This window comes from Vicia villosa, linkage group LG1, assembly GCF_029867415.1.
Source record: "Vicia villosa cultivar HV-30 ecotype Madison, WI linkage group LG1, Vvil1.0, whole genome shotgun sequence".
NCBI lineage: Eukaryota > Viridiplantae > Streptophyta > Magnoliopsida > Fabales > Fabaceae > Vicia > Vicia villosa.
In genome coordinates this window covers 79,572,329-79,596,180 of record NC_081180.1, presented here as the reverse complement: position 1 = coordinate 79,596,180, position 23,852 = coordinate 79,572,329, and the positions used below count along the sequence as shown (strand labels likewise).

The 23,852-nt window shown below is 34.7% G+C and overlaps 2 protein-coding genes across 2 annotated transcripts; one reads left to right on the top strand and one right to left on the bottom strand.

Moving 5' to 3' along the window:
* Window positions 1-733: 733 nt before the first annotated feature.
* LOC131643291 (uncharacterized) lies at window positions 734-7,420 on the top strand. Its single transcript, XM_058913482.1, has 13 exons — window positions 734-1,132; window positions 1,699-1,808; window positions 1,902-2,012; window positions 3,042-3,099; window positions 3,898-3,987; window positions 4,506-4,600; window positions 4,767-4,820; window positions 5,019-5,156; window positions 5,376-5,433; window positions 5,514-5,628; window positions 5,861-5,930; window positions 6,815-6,886; window positions 7,008-7,420. Exons 1-13 carry the CDS (start codon window positions 955-957, stop codon window positions 7,122-7,124), a joined length of 1,266 nt encoding a protein of 421 aa, XP_058769465.1. The 5' UTR covers window positions 734-954; the 3' UTR covers window positions 7,125-7,420.
* A 5,258-nt stretch (window positions 7,421-12,678) lies between these two features.
* Window positions 12,679-22,576, bottom strand: LOC131643290 (vacuolar-sorting protein BRO1). The gene is made up of 8 exons (XM_058913481.1): window positions 21,717-22,576; window positions 20,210-21,160; window positions 20,027-20,116; window positions 19,031-19,099; window positions 14,388-14,528; window positions 13,910-13,958; window positions 13,621-13,724; window positions 12,679-13,523 (listed from the first exon to the last, which is right to left on the bottom strand). The coding sequence occupies exons 1-8, from the start codon at window positions 22,398-22,400 to the stop codon at window positions 12,981-12,983; spliced, it is 2,631 nt and encodes an 876-aa protein (XP_058769464.1). The 5' UTR covers window positions 22,401-22,576; the 3' UTR covers window positions 12,679-12,980.
* Between the last annotated feature and the right edge of the window lie 1,276 nt (window positions 22,577-23,852).

The following is a 23,852-nucleotide window of genomic DNA, read 5'->3' as shown; positions in this document are numbered from 1 at the left end:
ACTAACATAAATTAACTAAAAAATAAACATCACATTTTTTGACACATAGATAAACATTACATAAATTTAACATTACATGTTACTAAAAACAGGTGGTTCAGAACGTTGTAACATTCTTATAATATCGTTGACCGATCTTTAAATCATCGCATTCACTTCATGCAACGTAGTGTTTTATCAATTTTTCTGCTGGGCATTTTCGGAGACGCATCTCCGGAAATATCACTGAATTGTTTTTAAAATCAGTTGTGTAAATAAGAAAATCTCATAGATGAGTGCATGAGGTATTTCGAAGATGCATCTCCGGACACATCTAAATAGTATACAAAGATGCATCTCCAAACTAATTTTTTTCAAAACTAAGGTGAAACTAAGAAAAGAAAGAATTGGTGTGGTGTTGGATGCCTTCGGAGATGAATTTTCGAATACTTAAAAGGCAAAATCGAATTTTCAAATGTGTGATATGCTCTCGTGGGAATAGAAATAGCGTCTCCCAATTTAAATGAGGAGACTCTCAATGTATTTTAGCAAATGTCTATGAGCCCATATAATAGATTTTGTTTTTGAGATGAAAAAAATTAAAATCTTATTTGTGTCAATTCAAAACAAAATATCTATTATTATATAAGTTAATAATCAAAAGAATTACTATCATATACCAAACTCAACTAAAGTGTATTTTAAACGAAATAATTTCAAAATAAATATAATTTTATGAAATTTTAACTATTTACCTTCGTTCCATCAACTAGCATTTATGAAATTTAACTCTACCTCCGTTTAGCATCGATCCAAACATAACTTCAATTAAATCCCTTCTTGGATTACTAAAAAGTAATCAAACGGGAAATCGGAAAGAAAGAAAAAAAATCCAAGATCGATCACGAAGTGTTTGCTTTAATTTGAGTTTCCGTGCTTTAAACTACCAGAACTGAGCTAAGCTTGTAGAGAAAGATGAACAATTCAAGCGGCGAAGAAGAAGCAGCAACAGCATTGTCAAGAGCTGCAAAATCCACTGACGAACTTTACCTTCTCCGAGACACCTATTTCCCCCAAAACCCTAGCGATAGAATCTCCAAATTGCAACAACTTTCCGATCTCATTCTCAATCTCCTCGATTCCGTTCCTCCAGGTACTTCCCTTTTTTAGTGGCTTCTTTAGGTCTTGTTTGGATAAAAACAACTTGATCAAGTGATTGGTCTTGTAGCATGTTAGGGTTTATGAAAATAAGTTTAAAAAGCTTATGCTGGTTGATAAGCTCAAATAGTTTCATTAATTAATCTGGATATGCTTGCTGAGAAATTGCTATACAGTTACTTAGAATGGCATCTTACTTTGTTTTGATCTATGAAGCATGGATACTGGACTTCGGAAACACTACACTGACACATCGACACCGGTAATAATTTTGAAAAAATGAATAAATTAAACTTAATCTAAGTGTCGGTTTCGGAACTTGACACGGAGACACTGACACGTCGACACACCGGTAATAATTTTAAAAAATAAATTAATTACATGTAAACTGAAGTATCGCGGACACACCTTTTTTTCAAAGGTGTAGGTGCTGTAGAGGTTTTGATCATTATTTCATTCAATTGATGTCTGATATATGACTCTAGGAGGTTAGAAATATTCCCCATTACCTCAATTTTTTCGTTTTAGTTTGTTATTGAAGTTTTGTTTCCTTTTTTTCAGAAGAAAGAAAATCGCCTACGCAACGGGCAGTATTTGAATATCTTAAAGGGAAAGTGTTAGATGTATATCCCGAATATAAGAAAGAGGCTGAGGATCATCTATCAAAAGCAGTAAGCAGGACTGAATCATTATTTTATATGATTTGATATATTTCTACTGTTGTTTAAGTGATTTATTTAAGTGTTGTTTCTTCTGTGGTCCAGGTTAAGTTGAACCCGTCTTTTGCAGATGCTTGGCTATGTTTAGGAAACTGTATTTGGAAAAAAGGAGATTTATCTGCAGCAAAGAACTGTCTCAATCTTGCATTAAACAAGGTAACAGCGGATTGTGGATTTTCATGATAGATATTGAAATAGCATTTTTTTTCTTAATAATATTTGCAATCAGTTGCTGATCCTATGATAATTTTTGTTTTAATCCCCATAATTACAAGATATGAACTTAGTCTGCACACTGCATTAGTTTTGATTTAAATCATTATGTTCATATAAGAATGGAATTCTATTATGAACTTAGCTGTGAGGCTGAATGCTTGGATCTTAAGGGATGCATGTTTTCATTAGATTTTGTTAGAATCTGAGATTCCAGGACCAAATCTTATGTGATTTGGTCCCCCTAGGAGGATGAGAATTTAGAGGATATAGTTGAAGAAACACGATGGTGTAAGTCTTTTCTCCAATTGCTATTCTATCTATTTTTATATGTATCAATACAATCTTAATTTCCGGAACATTTGGTATTAGAGTAAGAGTCAGTTGTCTATCTCCAAAAGAAATTTATGCTTATATTACCAGAACAGTTGATATAATTTGTGTTAATAAAGCTTATGGAATGGAACATATAATTGGGGAGGTGTGTGTCATACAAGTCTTAAACCAAGTGTATTTAGTGGTTTATATTTATTTGTCAGAGTTACTTGCATAAGCTGGTTGTTTTTATTGATGGAAACTATAAATTTTGTATCAATGATACATAATTCATGTAATGGTTTTGATGCATGTTGAGTTGTTTATTCTTTCCTTTTCATACTTTTAAGTTATTTCACTACATCTTGAGTTGTTTATTCTTTCTTCTTCATTCTCATACGTTATTTCACTGTGTCTTTCTGGCTCCTTAAGAGTCTGAGTAATACTAATGTCACTTTTATAAATCATGTTTGACAAAAAATAGTTTGGTTCTTAGTTTTTTGGTATCGGGTTTGAATCTCTAGAGGATTTACTTTGAGGAAAGGACGTCTGTTTTTACATTTGAATATTTCTCCTGAGTCTCAGTTTCATTTTACTCTGGTTGAGATTCTGTGTATTGAACTTATCAGTGATGATAGATATTGGTTGTTTATGCAGGGTCCTGACAAAAAGATTCTTTGCCAATTATCAATGCTTAAAAGAAAAATGTCTCAAGGTAAGGGATTCCCCTCTTACCTTTTACTGTTTTAAGACCTACTGTTTTTCAGTTGTCCTAATTTCTTTAGTCATTGTTATTTGGATTTAGCTTTTTAGCCCTTATCTACATATATAATATGACAATATGTTATTTTATACTAACTAACAAGTCCATGATTCGACTATATAGAGTAGTTAGTTTTAATCCATTCTTAATGCAGTAGCTAGAGAAAATATCCCTCATTCACCATAGAAATGGGCACAAAATCCTTGAGCTTTTATAATTGTAGTCATAGAAAATATGTTTTATTTCTTACGAGAATGCAATATGTTATAACTGCCTGCTGTTATACAAAGCTGCCTTATTAGTGGTCTCACAAATATAATTTATAGAAATGAGAAAGAAACCCGTAGTTTTGATGTACGGAATATATTTACAAGTAGTTATTGTAGTTTGCTTTATTTGTGATGCCCCAAAATTTGAGCATACACACTTGTATTGTGTATGCATGAAAATGTGGAGGGCGAGTGTAATGACGGGTGAAAAAGTGGTGCACCTAAGAATGGTGGAAAGTTGGGAAAGTGGAAAGAGAAAATAAACTGTAAGTTACCTATTTTTATATTGAAAGTTGACTGGATGTAACATAAAAGGGATTGAGAAACATGTGGTCTGGTCACGAGGTAAAGAATATGTCTGCAAGCGGTTACTTTAGTCTGTTTTATAATGCACAAGAATTTAAGTATGCATACTTGTATGCTGAAAAATGAAAAATTGGGATGCAATATTATTTCATCACTGTGCTTGGTATGAAATCAGGTGCGGATAATCAAGCAGAGCTTGTTGATGAAAGCATTCAACATGCAAAGGAAGCAATTGCTTTGGATGTCAAGGATGGAGACTCTTGGTGTAAGATTTTTAATTAGTTGTTATTATTACTATTAAATATATTTGTATATTTTAAAACTGAACTTTGATGACATGATGTATGTATTGATTAACATATATATTCTTGTAGAAAGCAAGAAAACTAATCATTAATATGATATGACAGTTTTAGATAGTGTTTGTATAACTATGCCAAATCTTTACCTATTACTCCTTTCAACCCAGTTTTTCTAGGTTTTTATTTTTGTCCCAAACTTCGGTTCTTTTAAGAAACCAAGATACTGTCATACATATTTTTACCTTGATACCATTAGAAAACCCAACCTTTGAAATTCTTGTTTAAGTTTTCAAACAAAGAGTTTCATACTAAAGAATTTGTGGTGATTGAATGTAAAAAACCAGTTATTCTTTTCTGGCTGCCCTAAGAGACTTGCTCCTTAATACTTTTAATCCTCGTCCTTGTACATTGTTTGTGACCGAGCATGCCGCATTTTTTGTCTTTCATACACCATCTGACTATATGATCTTCTTCTTGACAGATAATCTTGGAAATGCATACCTTACGAGTTTTTTTGTCACTGGAGGTTTGGATCATACCAGACTTTCACATTCTTTAAAAGCATATCAAAATGCTGTGAGTATGAAGAGGACTTGTTTAAATTTTAGCTGCAATAATATGTTTATGATACAAATGTATCTTCCTTTTGATTACATTACTCTTAAGTACATGGAGATTATAGAAATGTATCTTCCTTTTGATAAATGTGTGGAAGACCTGATTTTTGGTCAACATGTACCAGGAGAAAGATGAAGGGATCAAGTCCAATCCAGACTTTTACTTTAACAGTGCCACTGTAAGTTGCATTTCTATTCTATTTCAAAGAGTTTGGAGATTGAATATGTTAGCTAACTCTTTTTTTCCCCTGTAACTTTGGTGTCGTATTTATCAGTTTATGACCACTGCCTTCCAGAATTCATATTAAAGAACAAAGTTTAATTGTCAAAATCACATAAAGAGCATGAATCATGTACTGGGTAATAATTTGTCTCAGGCTAACAAATATCTAGAGAACTATGAGAGGGCGCTTAGTGGATTTGAGGCTGCTGCTTTGAAGGATCCAGGTCTCAATGCTGCAGAGGATGTTCAGAAAATTGTCAATATACTTGACAAGGTGGACAATCTTTTAAGGGTAATGGAATTTTATTTGGCCATGTTATAATAATCTATGCTGGTAATTTGTTGATAATTTTTTTTTTTTTCTAATAGCTTGTTATCTTGGCATAGGGGGCTCTTTTTCAATTTTACTATCTTCTGAAATACCTTATTTTTCTTTTAAAAGAAATGGTTGTAATCATCATCTTATTTTGAGGGTAGCAGCTGATTTTTATTTACAATTTATTATCTATAGGTACATGTAAGAGCTAAACGAATCGCCACTTTGGCAGCATCATTGGCTGCTGTAAATTGTAAGCATGTTTCTGGCATCATCATAATATATTATTTTAGTAATATACTGAATTGATTCGTGTCTGCATTCTGGTGCAAGTGAAATCGCCCTACAGAACAGTTACCGTAGACCTTCTGTCAGAGGGTCTTAATAGAGCTCTAGCAGTAGATGGGAAGGTATTATTCTATATTAGTAGTGATGGTGTTGCTCCACTGTAAGTCTTCAGCCTCAGAAACAAATTTTTCACTGTTGATAATCTTTTGTTTAAGCAATGACCCATTTTGGAAAACTACAGCACCTCTCAAACATATTTTTCATTGTGTTTCAAGAAAATACCAATCATTTTTGGGGGTACTGTAACTTTTCAGAATGTATTTCCATGCCCTTTATAGTTGCAATGAATGTAGAAATTGGACCTGGATGATCTTTTTCTTGTCATTTTGCAGATACTATTTGCTCTGTGATTCAAACCGAACTTGCTTTGTTCTCTCAGTTTATGGTGTACGGGAAGATGTGGTAAGAATTGCTGGTGAAGTTTTGTGACATCTTCTCTTGTTTTCTTCCTAGTCATGTTTTTCAAAGAGTTAAAAATCACTTATCTTGGATTAATTTCCTGGACGACAAAACCAGTTTCCCAGTTCATTCTTTTTCATTTCTTTTTGTAAAAAAGTTGATAGGAGAGAAGAAAAACTAGAAAGACTTATAAGATTAGTTATTAAAAAAGATATCGAAATTAATGATTTAGATAGAAGCATGGTCTTGGATGGCGGAAGTTGATCCCTGTAGACCCACTTAGTGGGATAAGACTTGTTGATGTTGTATAAAAAAATGTATGCATAATCTAAAATCACTTCTGATCATAGTTCTTTATACATGATCTTTTGTGCAATTAAGACATTCGGTATTCTCTTATATGTATCAAGGATAAGAGAAGACCAAATATGTAGCTTCAAAAGTGCTGAATATAGGTCTGGTCCAGCTGATATAAGATCTCATCAAGTTGTAGTAAATAAATCATTTTTGGTCATTCCTCTCTCTTTTTTGGAAGAACTTACTTGGTTTTTCTTATAATATAAGCATGTTTGAAAGAACTTGTAGAAATAGTTATGAAATGCCTAAATGTTAGTTTTCTGCTCATTTTCATATGTTCATCAAAATAGCTTATATTTATCCTTATCTCCTCTTCATTTGTAAAAAAAAACAGCTTATACATATTAGCTTATATGATAAACTTTTACCGAATAAGTGTTTAATTAAGCTATTTATCTAAGCACGTTGAGTGCTTATTTGCTGAATAAAAGTTTGGGGCAATTTTTTCCTTTTCTTTCTATTGTTATAGTTATCAAAATCAAATGAAGAATTAATTTAGTATTAAATGAGCCCTTGTCAATGTCATCCAGATTAAAGGAGGAGACCAGCTCACATTGCTTGATCCTTGTTTTCGCGACGTTGATGTTACCTGGAAGGAGAAGGTACCCTCTTATCAAAGATATTCTTAATTTAATGCAATAATTCATTAATTCCTCTTCGTAATAAAACAAGTCATTCTGACTAAGTGCTTACCTTGCCTCATTCCTGTGTATTTAAAAATAGCATTACCAGTTCAAATCTATACGCGTGGATTTCTATGAGCAAATGCTTGTTAATGGAAAAGCTCTGACTCCTCAACAAGCTATTCATTCATCGATAATCGCACAACATAAACCATGAACAGATCACTGCTAAATAGATATGTCCTCTACTTCTGCTTGTCTTTGATTGATGGTGAGATGGTATTGTATGCTGTGGATAGTTAGTTGATACATGTATAGAGGTTGCATTTATTGTCCAAGTTTGTGGGTTACAAACACAGAATAGGAAAAGATACTGGAGTGTAAAGATTCACACTTGATTTTCTAGTTTTACCATCAAGTTTATTTTATTTTTTTCTTTTTGATGCTTCAAAACAACGTTGCTTATGTAATATTCTGGTAGAATGTTGTATCCAAGTGTAATCTTGCACATTATCTTTTAGCACTCCTCCGTTTTGACAAGAGAAAAAGAGGGTAAAATGGTTAGAGTTTATGTATTAGGAATTGTTTATAGAGATGAACTATTAAATTATTGAATGAATTTTCAATAGCAAGAACCGGTAATCATACAAATTGGAATTTTCTCGATTTATGTTTAGACCCGCACTACTATATAAACTAATATTATTTAACATAAAATATCATTACAGGCAAATAAAATTACACATTCTCCCGGTCCGGTCGGTGATAACATCCGGTTCCACACGCTCGTCCTGCCCTATTTCGTATAGGATAACGACTTTGTTGGGGTTTGTAAAGAATTAGGCCCAAGTCAGTAAGTCCATTATGATTAATAGTGTTGAGTCACTATCATTTAGAAGAATCTAGATAGTGAGTAATTGGTGTATGTCAATGTTATAAATAGGTGATTGGTGAATAGGGGTGGGAATAGGCTGGGCCAAGTTAGGCTTTGTTAAGCCTGAGTCTGGCCTGCTAAAAAATTCAAAGCCTTAGCCTAGCCTGTAGCCTATCGTCGGCTTATTTTTTTTGTCTGAGTCTGGCCTTTTTGAAGGCCTGATTGGTCTATTAGCCTACTTAAAAGCCTATTTCTTTTGAACATTTGTAATTAAGTCATTCAACTCAACTTTATATAGACTAACAAATTAAAATATGAGTGAGATGAAATGTTTGTTTGCATTGGCTTATTTGAGTTTACCTAGTAGCATAAATTTTGTGATATTATTTGTTTGAGAGAACTTATGGAAGCAACTTATGACATTGTTCATAAGAATTTTTTCATCTTATTTTCATAATTTCTTCAAGATAACTAAGATTTATTTTAATATTTTAATTCAAAGTATAAAATATAATATAATAATAATAATAAGATTATTCATATTTATTTAAATAGGCCGGTCTCATAGGCTTAAAAGGCTTTTTATATGGCCTGTGACCTAGCCTTTTTAACTAAATAGGCTTATAAAAAAACCTAGGCCTGTTCTATTTACAGAAAAAGCCTGGCATGACCTAGGCCTATGTAGGCTGGGCCGTAGACCCCTGTTAGTTGGTCTGGCCTATTCTCACTCCTATTGGTGAATGTATTTATCATGAATGGATAAGTTAGTTTTATAAAAAATAAAAAATTTAAAAAACCGTCTTTAGTAATGGACTCTTAAGTCCACCTTGAGGACAATGTGGGTTTTCAAGATCGATGGAATGTAATGAGTTAGGCCTAAGTCTATAAGTCCATTATGATTAATAGTGTTGAGTCACTATCATTTAGAAGCATCTCGATAGTGAGTAATTGGTGTATGTCAATGTTATAAATAGGTGATATGTGAAGGTATTTATCATGAATGGATAAGTCAGTTTTATAAAAAATAAAAACAATAAAATAATTTCAAAAATATATCTTTAGTAATGGACTCTTATGTCCACCTTGAGGACAATGTGGGTTTTCAAAATCGGTGGAATGTAATGAATTAGGTTCAAGTCTATGAGTCCATTATGATTTATGGTGTTGAGTCACTAAGATTTAGAAGAAGGATTTAGACAGTGAGTAATTGGTGTATGTCAATGTTATAAATAGGTGATTGGTGCATGTATTATCATGAATGGATAAGTTAGTTTTATAAAAAAAAATTATTATTATAATAATTAAAAAAAATTATCTTTAGTAATGGACTCTTAAGTCCACCTTGAGGACAATGTGGGTTTTCAAGATCGGTGGAATGTGATGAATTAGGCCCAAGTCTATAAGTCCATTATGATTAATAGTGTTTAGTCACTATCCTTTAGAAGGATCTAGATAGTGAATAATTGGTGTATGCCAATGTTATAAATAGGCGATTGGTGAATGTATTTATCATGAATGAAATGAATGGATGAGTTAGTTTTATAAAAAATAATAAAATAAAAAAAAATTTATCTTTAGTTATGGACTCTTAAGTCCACTTTGAGGACAAGGTGAGTTTTCAAAATCGGTGGAATGTAATAAATTAGACCCAAGTCTATCAGTCCATTATGATTAATAGTGTTAAGTTACTATCCTTTAGAAGGAAGATAATGAGTAATTGGTGTATGTCAATGTTATAAATAGGTGGTATGTGAATGTATTTATCATGAATGAAATGAATGAAAAAGTTAGCTTTAGTTGTTAACATCTTTTTAGTGTAGTTTCTCTTAGTAGCAAAACCATTTTCATAACAGGGTTCTCAGGTAGATGGCCTTGAAATTTCAATGCAATCATATTCCATGAATTTTTCCAAAAAGTCTATTCATACAGCTGATAAAAATTTGGTTATCCATGTCCTCATAGTTTGGTCGTGTTGGTGGTGGTACGGGTTGCATGCCTGGTCGGTAGTTTTGGGGCATTGATCCGGAGTGGTTGGGAGAGAATGATTCTTGTGGTGTTTGGAAGTCATATGTTGATGACTATGAATAGGTTGGGTTGCATGAATTATATTCGGGGCTAAGGTCTCTTGTGGTGGGGTCATAGACTTGTTGGTTGTGTGGTATTGGTTCTTGGTATTGTGTTTATGTGTTTGGCATATATTGGTCTTGGGGTTGGGTATTTAAGGTTCGGTAACGTCTTTGGGTTGGTTGTTGGGGGTGGATGTTTGTCGGTAAGAAGGTTGTGTTTGTTGTTGGTTTAAGGTGGTTTTGTAATAGTCTTAAGGTGGTTGTTGGGGGTGGATGTTTGTCGATAAGAAGATTGTGTTTGTTGTTGGTTGAAGGTGATTTGGTAATAGGCTTGGGGTGGTTTCTTGTCGGCAAGAAGGTTGTTGGGTTGGTTGTTGGGTTTGATGTTGGGCATTTGATGACAATGCTCGTGTGCGTGAGGCGATCAAATACATCAATTGGGACACAAACTGATGAGTATTTTGGGTACGAATATATTGATTTTTACATTTTTCTACACAACCACACCAGTCTCAGATAAATAAGTCACAAATAATTAATCATGATGATGCTGACGAACAAGATGAAGTCGATGTCGAAGAAGAAGAAGAAGAGTCAGAGATAAAAGTAGATCACATGGTGAACGATGATTCTGAAGATGGCGATCAAATGTCATTACCTCCAACACTTGTGCATTGTCCGCCAACGCACATAACAAACGTGAACTTGAATGAAGATACAACTCATACATCAAATATTTTTTACAACCCATACATCAGATATTTTTTTCAACCTTGCATCAAAGAATTTCCATTCTACAAACTTATTATTCAAATTGATGGAACATAGTTATACGAAAAATATAAAGAAACGCTACCTAGGACAGTGGCACAAGACGGCAACAGTAACATAGTGCAGATGGATCATGTATTTATAAAAATAAAAATCCAAAACAACACATGAGTCACCTCCCATGGCGCATGCACTATACCAAATGAGTACATGCGCCACCTCCCATGGCGCCACTACATTATATGCGCCACCTGACATGGCGCTACTACATTATATGCGCCACCTGACATGGCGCATGCATGTAAATTTAAGTGTATGTACCACCAGGTATGCCGCATACACTTTGGAGCAACTTTTTTTTTTAAATCTGATTAGTTGCAAAATTAATTTGGAAACTTGGTTATTGAGATGATTTTGCTAAAAAATCTAGTTATTGATGAAAAAATCCGTAAGTGTGACTTCAAGTTTTTTGCATTGTTTTAATGAAAACACCTTTTTTGTCGTCCAAAGTCTTACTTTTTTTTTACACGGAAAGTCTTACTTAAAATCTCTAAACGTATACTTATATATATGGGTTTGGTTTTCAAAAAATTATGTGAGGATAAAAAATTTAGAATTAATATTTAAAATACTTCATCTTTATACAATCGATTCGTACGGCAAATGGTATCACTCTATAAATCATTTTCAATGTTGAATTTGCAATTTTCTTAATACAATCGTCAACTTAGATTTAGAATTTGACATAATTCAACCTTACAAAAACCAATTTTATAGTGAAGAACACTATTTTATATAAAATATTTTCAAATAGAAATTAACGTGATACTTGAAATTTTTAAACTCTATCTCACAAGAAATTTGTGATCCATTTAAATATCATTTTGTGGTTTGATTAATCATTTCATAGATTTGTTCTATAAATCAGTCTTTATAATGACTAACTATTTTCAATATATAAAAACGGTTATTTAATAATAACAGATATTGAGATTAACAATTTAAACAAAAATATGGTTTTTAATATTATGATGTAATTTGATCTATGTATTCATCCCTTAATAGGTGGTTATGGTTTGGTTGTTGCAGACTCTTGTGGTTGCATAGAAAAGTTGATGACGATAAAGTGGACACCTTCAATCTGCCAATAAGAATTCTCACCACTAAAGGATCTGTAAAATATTATTGTAAGTAATGACGTTTTCATCATAGAGCAAATGGAAACAGCAGATGCTAAAAGCCAATTCGTCCCAGTTAATGTTTAAGCTCATGTTTCATTCCAGAGCTTCATTGGGAGGAGTCATTGAGAAGCATTTAATGACTTTGATTGAGAAAGAAACTACAATATTTGTCACATGTCATTGCAAAATTTTCACTATCACAGAAAGCACGGGGATTTTTCTTTTAAATAAAAGACATTTGAACATCTCATCCAAACTGAAACTAGATGAGATTGAAATTGCAATTCAAAATACTACAATCAAACAATCCAAGTTAATGAGAAATGATCATAACATATACTACTATCATGCATTACTCCTAATAGAAAGAAATACTAAGGCTATGTACAATGGTTTGCATATTCAACACCCTCTTTTTTTCATTTTTTATTTTCCACATCATCTTCTCTTTCTTCCACATAATAATTCAACACTCATTTAATTTTTACTCACTACGATGATTTTGTTTAATAAAATTCAACACCCAATTCCACCATTTTAAACAATCACAATAACCAATAAAATTTTGCAAAGTAATATATGTGGGCTCACACTTTCTCATTCAACATGTTGAATATTTTCAACACATATTAATCCACATCATTTTCAATTCTTTATTCAACACCTCATTGCACCTATTCAACTATTGAATAATTTTTTCAACACCCCTATTGTAAATGGTCTAATAAAACAAGAATATAAAAGTAACCAAATCTGGAATGGAACATAACATTTTTCACTTTGACAGTACCAGAGTCTGAAAATGAGAGTTTGACATCACTCATCTCAAGAGGAATCATATGATTCTGGCAATAAAGATGGAACTATCAATCAGCAGTATAAAAACTCCAAGGGATGCATAGTGATGCACATTTATGTTTCCTTTTATGACTGGGAGAATCCCCTTTCGTTTAGTAGAATACAAGTCAACAAACTATACATAAATATTGTCTATATATGCTTTAGCTATTCACAATCAAATGATAATCCAAACCAACGCAACAGAAATACGACACCCCAAAAAACAAGATTTACTAAGGCTTTAATGTGGAAGAGCTAGAAGTGGCTGAATCTCATTTATTAAATAGATATAGTGATCGGAAAGAATATTATATTTATCCTACAGGATCCTTGAAAGTACACTATTGCGGTTTATAATAGCCACCTTGGTGAGGTGGAGGATATGGAGATGGAATAGTATAAGGAGGTCGAGGACCAGAACCGGGCTGTTGTGGTTGTTGTTGTTGTGGGTGTGTGTGCGCATTGTAGTATTGACCACGCCATCCGGGATATGCAGGCTGACCATAATCATGGTTTGGTGGTGGCTGCTGCTGATGGACTTGAGGAGGTGGGTATGGGGCAGCTGCTGTTGGTGGAATTTGGTATGGAGGAGGAGGCTGATGGTGTGACGAACCATATGGAGGAGGAGGGTGACCATAGGAAGGAACTGGTGGCTGCTCAGATTGCTGATAATAAGGTGTTTGGTGACGAGGATCTGTTTGTGTATTTGGTCTTTGATTTTGGTTTCCCACTGGAGGGTAGTTGTTGTTAAAGCCACCAGAGTTTTTATCCTGGAAACTCAAACCAGCTACTTGTCTCTGAACATCTTCAATCATTTCCCTGCACTGGATGTTCCTCGTCATTACAAAGTCATTGCTCTGCTGCTTTACATTTGTGATGGCATCCTAAATTGAACAAAGAAATTGCAAATTATTACATTAAAAATATTCTTTAAGCAATATCATCCTAATGCATTAAATGGGTAAGTTCTTCAGTTCTTACCTGCAGGGTAACATAGAATTTTAACCCTTCATTGATGTTGTCCTTTATTTCTCGAAACTTTGCTATGGCAGCTTCAATCTGCTTGTAAGATTTTTCACGTGAAGCTGCATAAATTACAACGAATTCATCAAGAGATCAACTACTGTACAAGAAGGATGTACTGAAATTTTATGTCTGTATATTTAACGAATAGAAAAATATATGCTGCTGCTTAATCATGAAATTTTATGCATATTCTCAACAAGATAGTTGAACAGAATCAATCTAGATGAGAACAACCGAGACTTACCTTTGTAATCTTCAAGATTGAAGAGAACTGAAAATTCATCATTTTGAGCCTGTGAACAATGGCAAACAACTATCAGAATATCATCATTTTGCTTTCTCATTTCCTCTACCGTCTATATTTCAATCAAAAAGTCTATAACAACCAATACAGCTACAAAGAGATGTTTACCATGCGCTAGCTTATATAGTGAAACTTTAACAAGTCATTAGTTCATCGCACTCAAGATTAAGAAACGTGAAATATAGAAATAGTAAGTCGGCATTTGCGGCTAGAGTATTTATTTTGGCATTGACCAGTGGTAATGAAGTGTGGTCACATCATAAAAAAGGTATTCCCAAGAGTATAGTCCCATGTGAATAACCAATGAATGGAAAAAGAAATCCTCATAAAATGAAAATCAAATATACTAGATAGCTGGGTCATATTTCTTTTCTTATATGCATTAGGCCTACTTACATGTGTGCCTAGAGATAAATACCTGAATTTGCAGCAACAGTTGCTCTTGTGCCTCAATATTTTGACCTATATCTTCACAAATATGGTCATATTTTGCTAACTCCTTTTTAAAAAGATCCTCATAAGAACCGGTGGATGTCATCAACTTCGGTAATATATCATCCTGAAGATATTTATAAAAATCATAAGCACAGATGATTTTTGTGTCTAACATTTCATTTAAGGCAAACGACATAGGATGAAAATATTCCCATCAATTCTTTGCACTTACAGCATTGCAATAGAAACCTCAAAATGGACAAAACAGAATTCAAGTCACTATTTTATCTTGCAAAATAAATGAACATACAAAATCCAAATTGAAAACAAACTACCATTCTTAATTACAACTCAGTATTTTAGACATTAATTGTAAAGGGTATTGTGTTTGAATGATAGAATATTGAGAAGAGTGGAGAGGGACTCACTTAATCATCAGATTTAAAATATAAAAAAATCCATATATAAAAAATGTATATATTAAGAGAAGATAATTTGCTCACATCATTATGGAGCCTAAAACTTCAATATCCAGCCTAGAAAGAATTCAAGAATGATGAATCCTTTAGGCAAGAGTGAAAATAGAGCCTTTTACATTTGAGATGTATCAGTACATATTAATATGTGATGCATAGAAGAAGCAGTGTAAGGAAATAAGGATGTGGAGAAGAATGGGTAGAGAAGATAGAAGAAGGTGATTGAATGGAAAATAAGATGAGAAAAATCAATTTGGTTTTACGTCAAGCACATCAACAATGGAAGCTACCAATTTGGTGGAGTGATATTGGTGAAATAAGAACTGCAGATAATTTATATTGATTTGGAGAAGACTTGCAATAGATTTAGAGCAATCAAGTATATGTATTATAACTAGTTTAAGAACACAAGGTGACAATATAAAAGTTTTCCCTATGCATACTGTATACGTATGCAACAATGGTCAACTTCAAGCCCTCATCTTTTTATTTTGGTTTTACTAAACATGTCCAAGAGAGCGTGCCAATGTGCATTCTTTTTCGGGGAGATATTGTACTAATTAGAGGGACTAAAAAAGAGATAAATAGAAAGTTGGAGATAAAGAAAAATGTTACAGAAACACAAGATTCCAACTAGGTAGAAATAAAAAGTAGTATACGAAATACAAGGGTCGACAACTTTGAGCTTTTATCTTTTTATTATGGTTTTAGGTGTGCATATTAAACATGTCCAAGAGAGAGTATCATAGAACACCATAGCCACAACTTCTAGAAAGTTGTGGAAGCTGTGGGAATAATAGTTAGTTGGGGTATTCCCTGAATTTAAGGAAGTTTTCTGTTATAAAAGAAAGGGGAGGGAAATGAGTAGGCATTCAAAAAGTTTGTTAGAAAACAACTAGGAGAGAATTCTCTCTGGTTTATTCTTCTTTTTCTGTATTTTCCACCATTATAAAACTTTAAGCTCAGCCATTTCCATTCAATAAACATACACTGTCATAAAATTCTGGGTTATACCATAGGTTCGACCTACCGGATCAGACAGAGAGCCAGTGAATGAAATCACGAATGCCACCAAAGATTTAGATGACAGATTGTGTAGACGCGTTAGAGATGAGAATGGCAACAACGGAAGATTTAATGGGACAAACATTGGAAGAACTGTGTCACAACATGCTCTGGCAGAATTTGCGAAATTGCTGAATTGTCCCATACCAGAGGCACAACGTTCACCTCAAGGTGATGAAACTGTGTCGGAATTCAAGATGAAACTGTGAAGGTTGAGCTGCCACCATTCAATGGCGAGGATCCAGTAAAGTGAATTACACGAACAGAAACATACTTCGAGGTGTAAGATTCCGTGCAAATCTCGCGGCCTCTACTTCAGATATGGGAAGTGGTACGACCCACTTCACCAGTGTACTGAAAAACAATTCCACTTAGTAATCTTGGGTGGTGACAAAACGATCAACAAAGGAGAGGTGATTGCCATGGAAGTGAGCAACACTGAGGAAGAAGTCGTGCAGTGTACAAGTTTGAGTCTCCCAGAACAGAACCATGTGGGCCTTCTTCAAAAGGTTAGACCCATTACCTTGAGATTAATTGGAAGCATGAATGTTGTTTCAGTTTTTATATTTCTCCAAACGGTGGGAACAGGGAACTTTGCAACTATCAGTAGATCCAAGTCAAACAACAAGCGTGAAACTGGGGAACGGTGTTCACACCATACCAGAGAGTGAATGTAAAAGGCTGAATGTTTAATTTGGGAATTTTTCTTCCATGATTGACGCCTATGTCTTAGAGCTAGAGAATATGGATATGATTTTGGAAGTGAATTGGTTGCACAATCTAAGTAAAGTGATGTTTGATTGGGAAGGGAGTGCTATTCGTTTAGATTGGAAGGGTGAATCAGGGAAGATACAAGGTCAAAATTCCAAGGGCATGGAAATTCATAAGGAACAACAGGATTTTGGAGTTACAGCAATGAGGACATTGCAGCTCAAACAAATTGTCAAATGAGGGGGGAACAAGGTAACCTTAAGCTAGGAACCAGAAGATTTGTTAGAAGAACAGTTTGACCATGCTAGCCTTGAGGACAAAGCTGTTCCTAAAGGAGGCGGCAATGATAGAGCACCATAGCCACAACTTCTAAAAGGTTGTGGAAGCTGTGGGAATAATAGTTAGTTGGGGTATTCCCTGATTTTAGGAAGTTTTCTGTTATAAAAGAGGAGAGAAAAGAGCAGGCATTCAAAAAGTTTGTTAGAAAACAGTTAGGAGAGAATTCTCTCTAGATTAGGAGCTTTGCTCTGGCTTAGGAGTTTCAAGAACTCTGCTTTACTCTTTTTTTCTGTATTTTCCACCATTGTAGAACTTTAAGCTCAACCGTTTCCATTCAATAATCATACACTTTGCTCCATAAAATTCTGGGTTCTATCAGAATATTAATGTGCATCCTTTTTCTGGGAGATATTTTTCTAGTTGGAGTTAAAAGAAGGAATAAATAGAAAGCTGGAGATATAGAGATTGGAGAGAAGTTTTGGAAAGACAGATTCCGACTAAGTAAAAATATACCAAATGTAAGTCTAACAAGAGATACACAAATCCTGGCTTAAAAGTGAAAAACAAAGAGCATGAAATATCAAAAATCACCAGTTTTAAGTTTGTTGAGTCTATCATACAAAATGGTAAGGAGATAAAAGAAGATGTCAATCATAAAATTCAAGTCTAGTGGTTGAAATGGAGAGCCAAACCCTACAAGGTTGTATGGGATGCTGGGCTTAAAGAGAAGAGAAAGTAAGCTCAGTGTAGCAGACTAGCAGCGATGACATTGTTAATAGGGATGGTTGATTACTCGTAATTATTAAATTGGGATTGCTAATATTGTTTAAAAAAATAGTAGTCTCATTGTAGTTGGTATGGGCATGTGTGAGAATGTGACCCATTATTTAAATCATTAATAAAGAGAAAATGCTAACAAGTGCCCCAAGGGCGCAAGTTAAGAAATACCATATTTAGAAATATTTTCTTAGAAGTTGTGTATTCAATGTCTTGAAAGTTTAAAATTTAACTTTTTCAGCACAAAAGTCTTTTATTTGCGTTTTTAATTTTTTTAGCAAGGGTCTTTATTAGCACGACACTTAATGAATATCCGTATTACTATAGTCTATCTATATAGGAGGTCAAAATAGTGGTAGGGAGAGCTTAGTGATATTACTTTGAATTCATTGAAAGTCGCCAGCAATGTTGTGAAACCCGTAAATCGGATTAGGATCGGGAGAAGGGTAATAGTTCGTAACTCGGATAATCGTAACACGGATAGTAAGATCCTACCAAAATTGATGACCATAGATCGGAAAAGGATCGTAATTCAAAACCGTAGGATCGTAACCTCAAACATAAAGATTAAAATTCAAAACTCAAACAATTCAACATGCAATTCAAACAGAGACAAATCACATAACTTGAAACAAAACAAATCAAATAAAAGCAAATAATTCAAACAGAAGCAAGAAACGGTGGAAGGCCAAGGTTCAAAGAAAGAAAGGTTTAATTTTTTTTTAAAAAAAAAAGGAAAATGAAACGGTGGAACTTGGAAGGCCACAATGAAAGGTTTAATTTTAAATAAAAAAAAAAGGCAGAAACGGTGGAACTTGGAAGGCCACAATGAAAGGTTAAATTTTAAATATAAAAAAGGGCAATGAAACGGTGAGTTTCATCATTAATGAGTCTTAGCCCTAAAATAAAAAACAAAAGGAAACGTGGCTTTTTTTAATAAAGTTCCAAAAAAAAAAAAACAAAGCAAAGGTGGGTTTCGTGACCCGACCCGGAAAAAAACAGATCGGAACGCACGCCGTTCCTGCGATTCACCGCTCCAGCACGCCGATCCGGCGCCGATCCTCTTCTCCGGCGATTCTGGTCACGATTTCGCTCGGTCATCTATGGGTAAAGCGCAAACTCGTGCGATTCAGCGAGTTGACTCGCGATTTTGACAACACTGGTCGCCAGAAAACCAGCATTTTGAGCATATATAATGCAGATAGCGGAAATGGCAGAAGCATTTTCCACCCCCAAGCTATAACTAGATAGAAAAGCCTAGCTTCTGCTCCCACCCCCAAGCTGAGATACTTAATCATGTAAATCATAAAAGGCTTACCTTTCTTTTCATCTCCCTTAGCATGTCTTCAAGACCAGCCCTTTGAGCTCCTAGTGTTTCTAGTTGCCTCTGTATCAATGAGCACAAAATTGAAAATGAACCATTAAAAGAAGAGCTACAAATATTTCAGATGTAATTAAAATGCCTTCTCATGTTCTCAGCTCTCATCAACACTCCATTTAATTTGACATCTCAAATTTATTTCCATAATTTATTGCTCTTTTAGTTGAGAGTGCAGTGAAGAATAAAAGGAAATCATTCAACGGTTCGCTGATCAGTAAATTCTATAATCCGTTAATCACAATACATAGCAAGGGTACAGGGAAGTAAGATTGTAAGAATCATTAGAAATGTTATAATACAATCAGCCAAAAAGTATAATATAAAAAGGATCACTGGACCAATCAGCCAATATAATATGAGATCTCTCATATATAGACAAGTTCGGATGAAAAATACAGAGTGTGGCCAAGGATTCATCCAAATTTTTAGAATTGTAAGCTCAAGTATCTGGCTCTTCATGGAAATAAAAACATAAGCTTGCCCAAAAAAATTGCTTATATATCCAGTAAATAGCTACAAAATGCCCGTGCCAAAATTTTAGTTGGTCAATGCAAAACCAACAAAAATCAAGAATGACAGTTCCAAATGCCTGTGCCAAAACTATGATGATAGCTAACCACAAAATAACACAACTTAGTTAGAAGTAGAACTTCACTACTAGTTCTGGAACATTGTATTTCAAAATATGCTAAAATCAAATTATCCTTCACCAGATCTTGTATTGGGGGAAGTTGATACTCCAAATGAAAAATGACGGGTATATACACATTATGGACTCAAGACACAGTCATAGATTTTATTCTTTGAAGATCCAAAGTTCAAACATAACAATAGCAAGACCAGACTATAGGATTGGTCCCCTGGATTAGTCAGTCCTTGGACCAAATACCAAGTTTTCACAAAATAATAATAGCAAGACCAGAAACAACTTACCAAGCTTTGTTTGAGAGACCCTACAATAGCATCTTCATTTTGATCAAAAGACATAATTGGCCTTGCTAGGCTTGGAAGTGCAGATTCAATCTGATAAAAGACAAATAAGATTGAATGACATAATGATTCTGACCACACCGAGAACCAAATAAATTATAACAAATCTATACGAAAACAACTTACGGGACGGGCATCAAGGATTGCCATGAGTGCTGAGTGTTCTCTAACTGAACGCTCGATCCTAGCATCACTCTCAGCAGCTTGCTTCAAGTTACCTGCAAACCTATTCAATCTATCCAATAAGTTCTTTGTCAAAGTGCTTGACTGAGGCCTAGTCCATTTGGTGCCAAATTGACTTCTAAATTGAGCATCTTCTCTTGCTTCCTTCTGCAACAGCTCCTCAGTCTGAACCAACAGTTCTTGATTCACCCTCCTTAAGTCCTTAAGCTGCTGCAACTCTGCTTCCAAACCAGCAGGCCCCCCACTGATCTGCACAGCCTCGACATCCTCTTTGAGATTTGTTGGTAGAGAAAAATTTCCTTCCAAGGCAAGAATAGAATCAGGCAATTCCATCTCCTTAAGCCTAACTCGGGTAAGCTCGCTAGCTTGCTGCAACTTCTCAGCCTGTGTTCTTATAATGTGATCAACCATTTCAGTGTACCTGGAGAGAGCCTTGGCACTATTGTCAGGAACAAGACTTGTAAACATTTTCTCTTTACTCGCATCCAGAACCTCACTCATGACCATCGATTTCACCATAGCAAACGCCGGAAGAGGTGCCAATGAACTATGAGAAGGAACTCTCATCAAGTAAACTCTATCATTCTCCTTGACAGCCCTTTCAAGGTTCCTGTTAATATTAGCCTCTAACTTGTTAATAGCATCAAGAAGCTGCGCTGCAGCACCCCTAGAGTTTTTCTTAGCCTCAGTAAGCACACTAACAGCACTCTTCAGCCGCGATATCTCCTCCGCAATTTCCTCTTTCTCATGCAGTTCTAATCCATACCTATAACAAGCTTCTGCATAGAAAATAGCTGCTTTCAACTGCACATGAATTATCCAAGACTTATCGAAATGCTGGTTTAAAGGTGCAACATTCAGTGCAGCCAATGCTTCCTCATAATACAGCCCAACCTACATCAATTTAAAACTCAAGCACATGTTAGTTCACAGCCACAAAATCATAACCCATATCAAAACTAAGCCATGCTTGCATAAACCGCTTAGTTGAAAGTTGATAGCAATAAATGTTTATCATACAACTCCTTTTGTATAAGTTATTTCTATAACAAAAAGATAAAATAAAGTCAAATTATTTTCATATGAATTATAGATTTTCATAAGATATTCAGATAGCTTATAGCTTATTAAACCACGGTACTGAAAGCTGAAAGTTCAAGGTCTCAGGTTGGAATTTCGCTAGGGCTAACCATTCCTATGTTGGCCAAGTCCATACAAAGTTTTGTTCAGACTTTAAACGGGGACCCCGCAATAGAACGGTGGGATTGGTCTCCTTGGATTAGTCATTTCAAAAAAAAAGTTGCTTAGCTTATCTGAAAGCCACTCTCTCAACCTTGTGAGAACCAGTCTCACAAGTGATTATGTTAGCATAAACAAATTAATAGCATCATTCATAGTTCATAATTGAAATTATCGAAAACAGAATAGAATTAGAGTCAAATCCACGGACCTGCCTAGAGATCTTGGCACAAACGCCAGGTGTGCTTCCTTTTGCAATGGTGTTTTCAAAGACACACTCCTGAGCCTGAGCAAGCATAAGCTTCTCCAACATTCCAGCACACTCAGCAGACAAATCAAGGGTGGTGGAACTTCCAACAGAGATTTTCAATGAGGCATTATCTCTAAGAAAGGCAAACGAGCCAGCAGCACCCATAAAAGCATGAGAGGCCTGCCTGCGTCCATCAACCGTATTCCGATCAAACGACAAACCAATCTGACTATAAACCGCGCCCAAATTGAACAACACTGATCCTTTCTCGAGGTGAATATTCTGCTGAGAGGCTTTCAGCTTCGATTTGAAAGCATCGAACCAAACGAACGTGAGCGCGTTGACGTGCTCCGGTTCAGGCGAGATCGGGAACCGCGTTTCGACTTGACAGAGAGCTTTGAAGTAGGTTATAAAAAGGTCACGGCGTGCGGGGAGAGAAGGATCGGAGTGACGTTCGATGTCGGAACGGAGTTGTTTTAGGGTTTGGAGATCGTCTTCGAGGTTTTGAGCCTCGCGTTCGGAGTAGTGGAAGGTGATGTAGTTGCGGAGGGGACGGTAGAGATCTACGGTATTGGTTTTCTTCTCGAAGATGGCGAGCATGATGTTGGTGTTGCCCGCGGCGGAGGAAGACTGCGACGCCGCCATGATTCGGTGGTGAAACTGGATTTGCCGGTGGGGGATGCTGACGTCAGCGTGGTTTTAATTTTTCTTTTGTCAATGAGACCAGTGAGAGAAAAAACTATGTTTCTTCTCACAAAGTAGAGAGAAACTTCTGTATGTTGTTCACCTTAGCGAGTAAGTAATTAAGCAGCCGTTTTTGGTCCACCTATTTCTCTAAACCAATGTTTTAAAACTCCTAACAAATAACAATCATTAAGCCGGTAAGTTTTTGGATTTATATAAATTAAAAATAAAATATAGGTTAAATTACTAGTCCTTTTTTCTTTAACAATTTGATCCTTTTGGGTGATATTGTCTCATTTTTCTCTCGTTTTAATCATTTAGAAATGTTGATTATTGTGTTTTTAGAAGCACTTCATCATTTTTACATCCCTCTAAATAATTGCATCCACAATTAGCATATTTTCTCGGTTAAAAAAGGATAATGGTGCACACATTTTATAACATAAAAGATCTAGTTGTAGCGAAAAATAACATGAAGGATCAAACTGTTACAATTAAATAACTTAAAGGACCTTGGGAGTAATTTAACCTAAAATATATTCATGAAAGGAAAAAAAGAAAATGCACTGACAGTGTAAAGCAGTGTTTTAAAAACAGGACTGGACCGGCCGGTCGGACCGGTGGAACCGGGAACCGGTCAGGTAATCGGTCTGGTTCAACTATTGGATCGGATGTGCCATTGAACCGGTACGAACCGGTAAAAACCGGTGTAAACTGGAAAAACCAGAAAAACCGGTGGTTTAATTGCATTTTTGTTTTTTTTTTTAATTTTTTTTTACTTTTTTTTGAAAAATTGTTTTTTATTTTAAAAAATCAACAATAAAATTAAAAAAAAATAAAGTAATGATATCATTGACGGCAAAGATGTTGCAGATGCGGTTGATTTTGTTGTAGATGATTTTGATGTTAAAGAAGGAGATCCCAACATTGAAAGAATTTTTCCTCTTTGAAACTAAATTTAATAGACGAGTTATTTTGTTATAAACTATTCAATTAAATTATGTTGGAATTAGACTTTGTTTGTAATTAAACTTTGTAATTTTGTATTATTTTGTTATGTGTGATACCTACTTTTATAATGTGAATTTAAATTATGAATTTGTGAATTTATGATATGATATTTTCAAAAAAAAACTTGAATTTATGATATGATATTTTCAAAAAATTTAAGTGATAGTTATATTTTGTAGAGACTGAATTATCAGTTCGACAAGTTTTATATCTATATAGTTTTATTATAATGACTGGTCTACTGAACCGAGTTATGCGGTTTAATCCGGTTTAGTCATGCGATTCGACCAATGACCAAGTGGTTCGACCAATAAACCAGTGACTCAGTACCCTCACCGGTTTGATGTTCGGTCCGATTTTTAAAACACTGGTGTAAAGTATTTTTACACTGTCAACCAATAA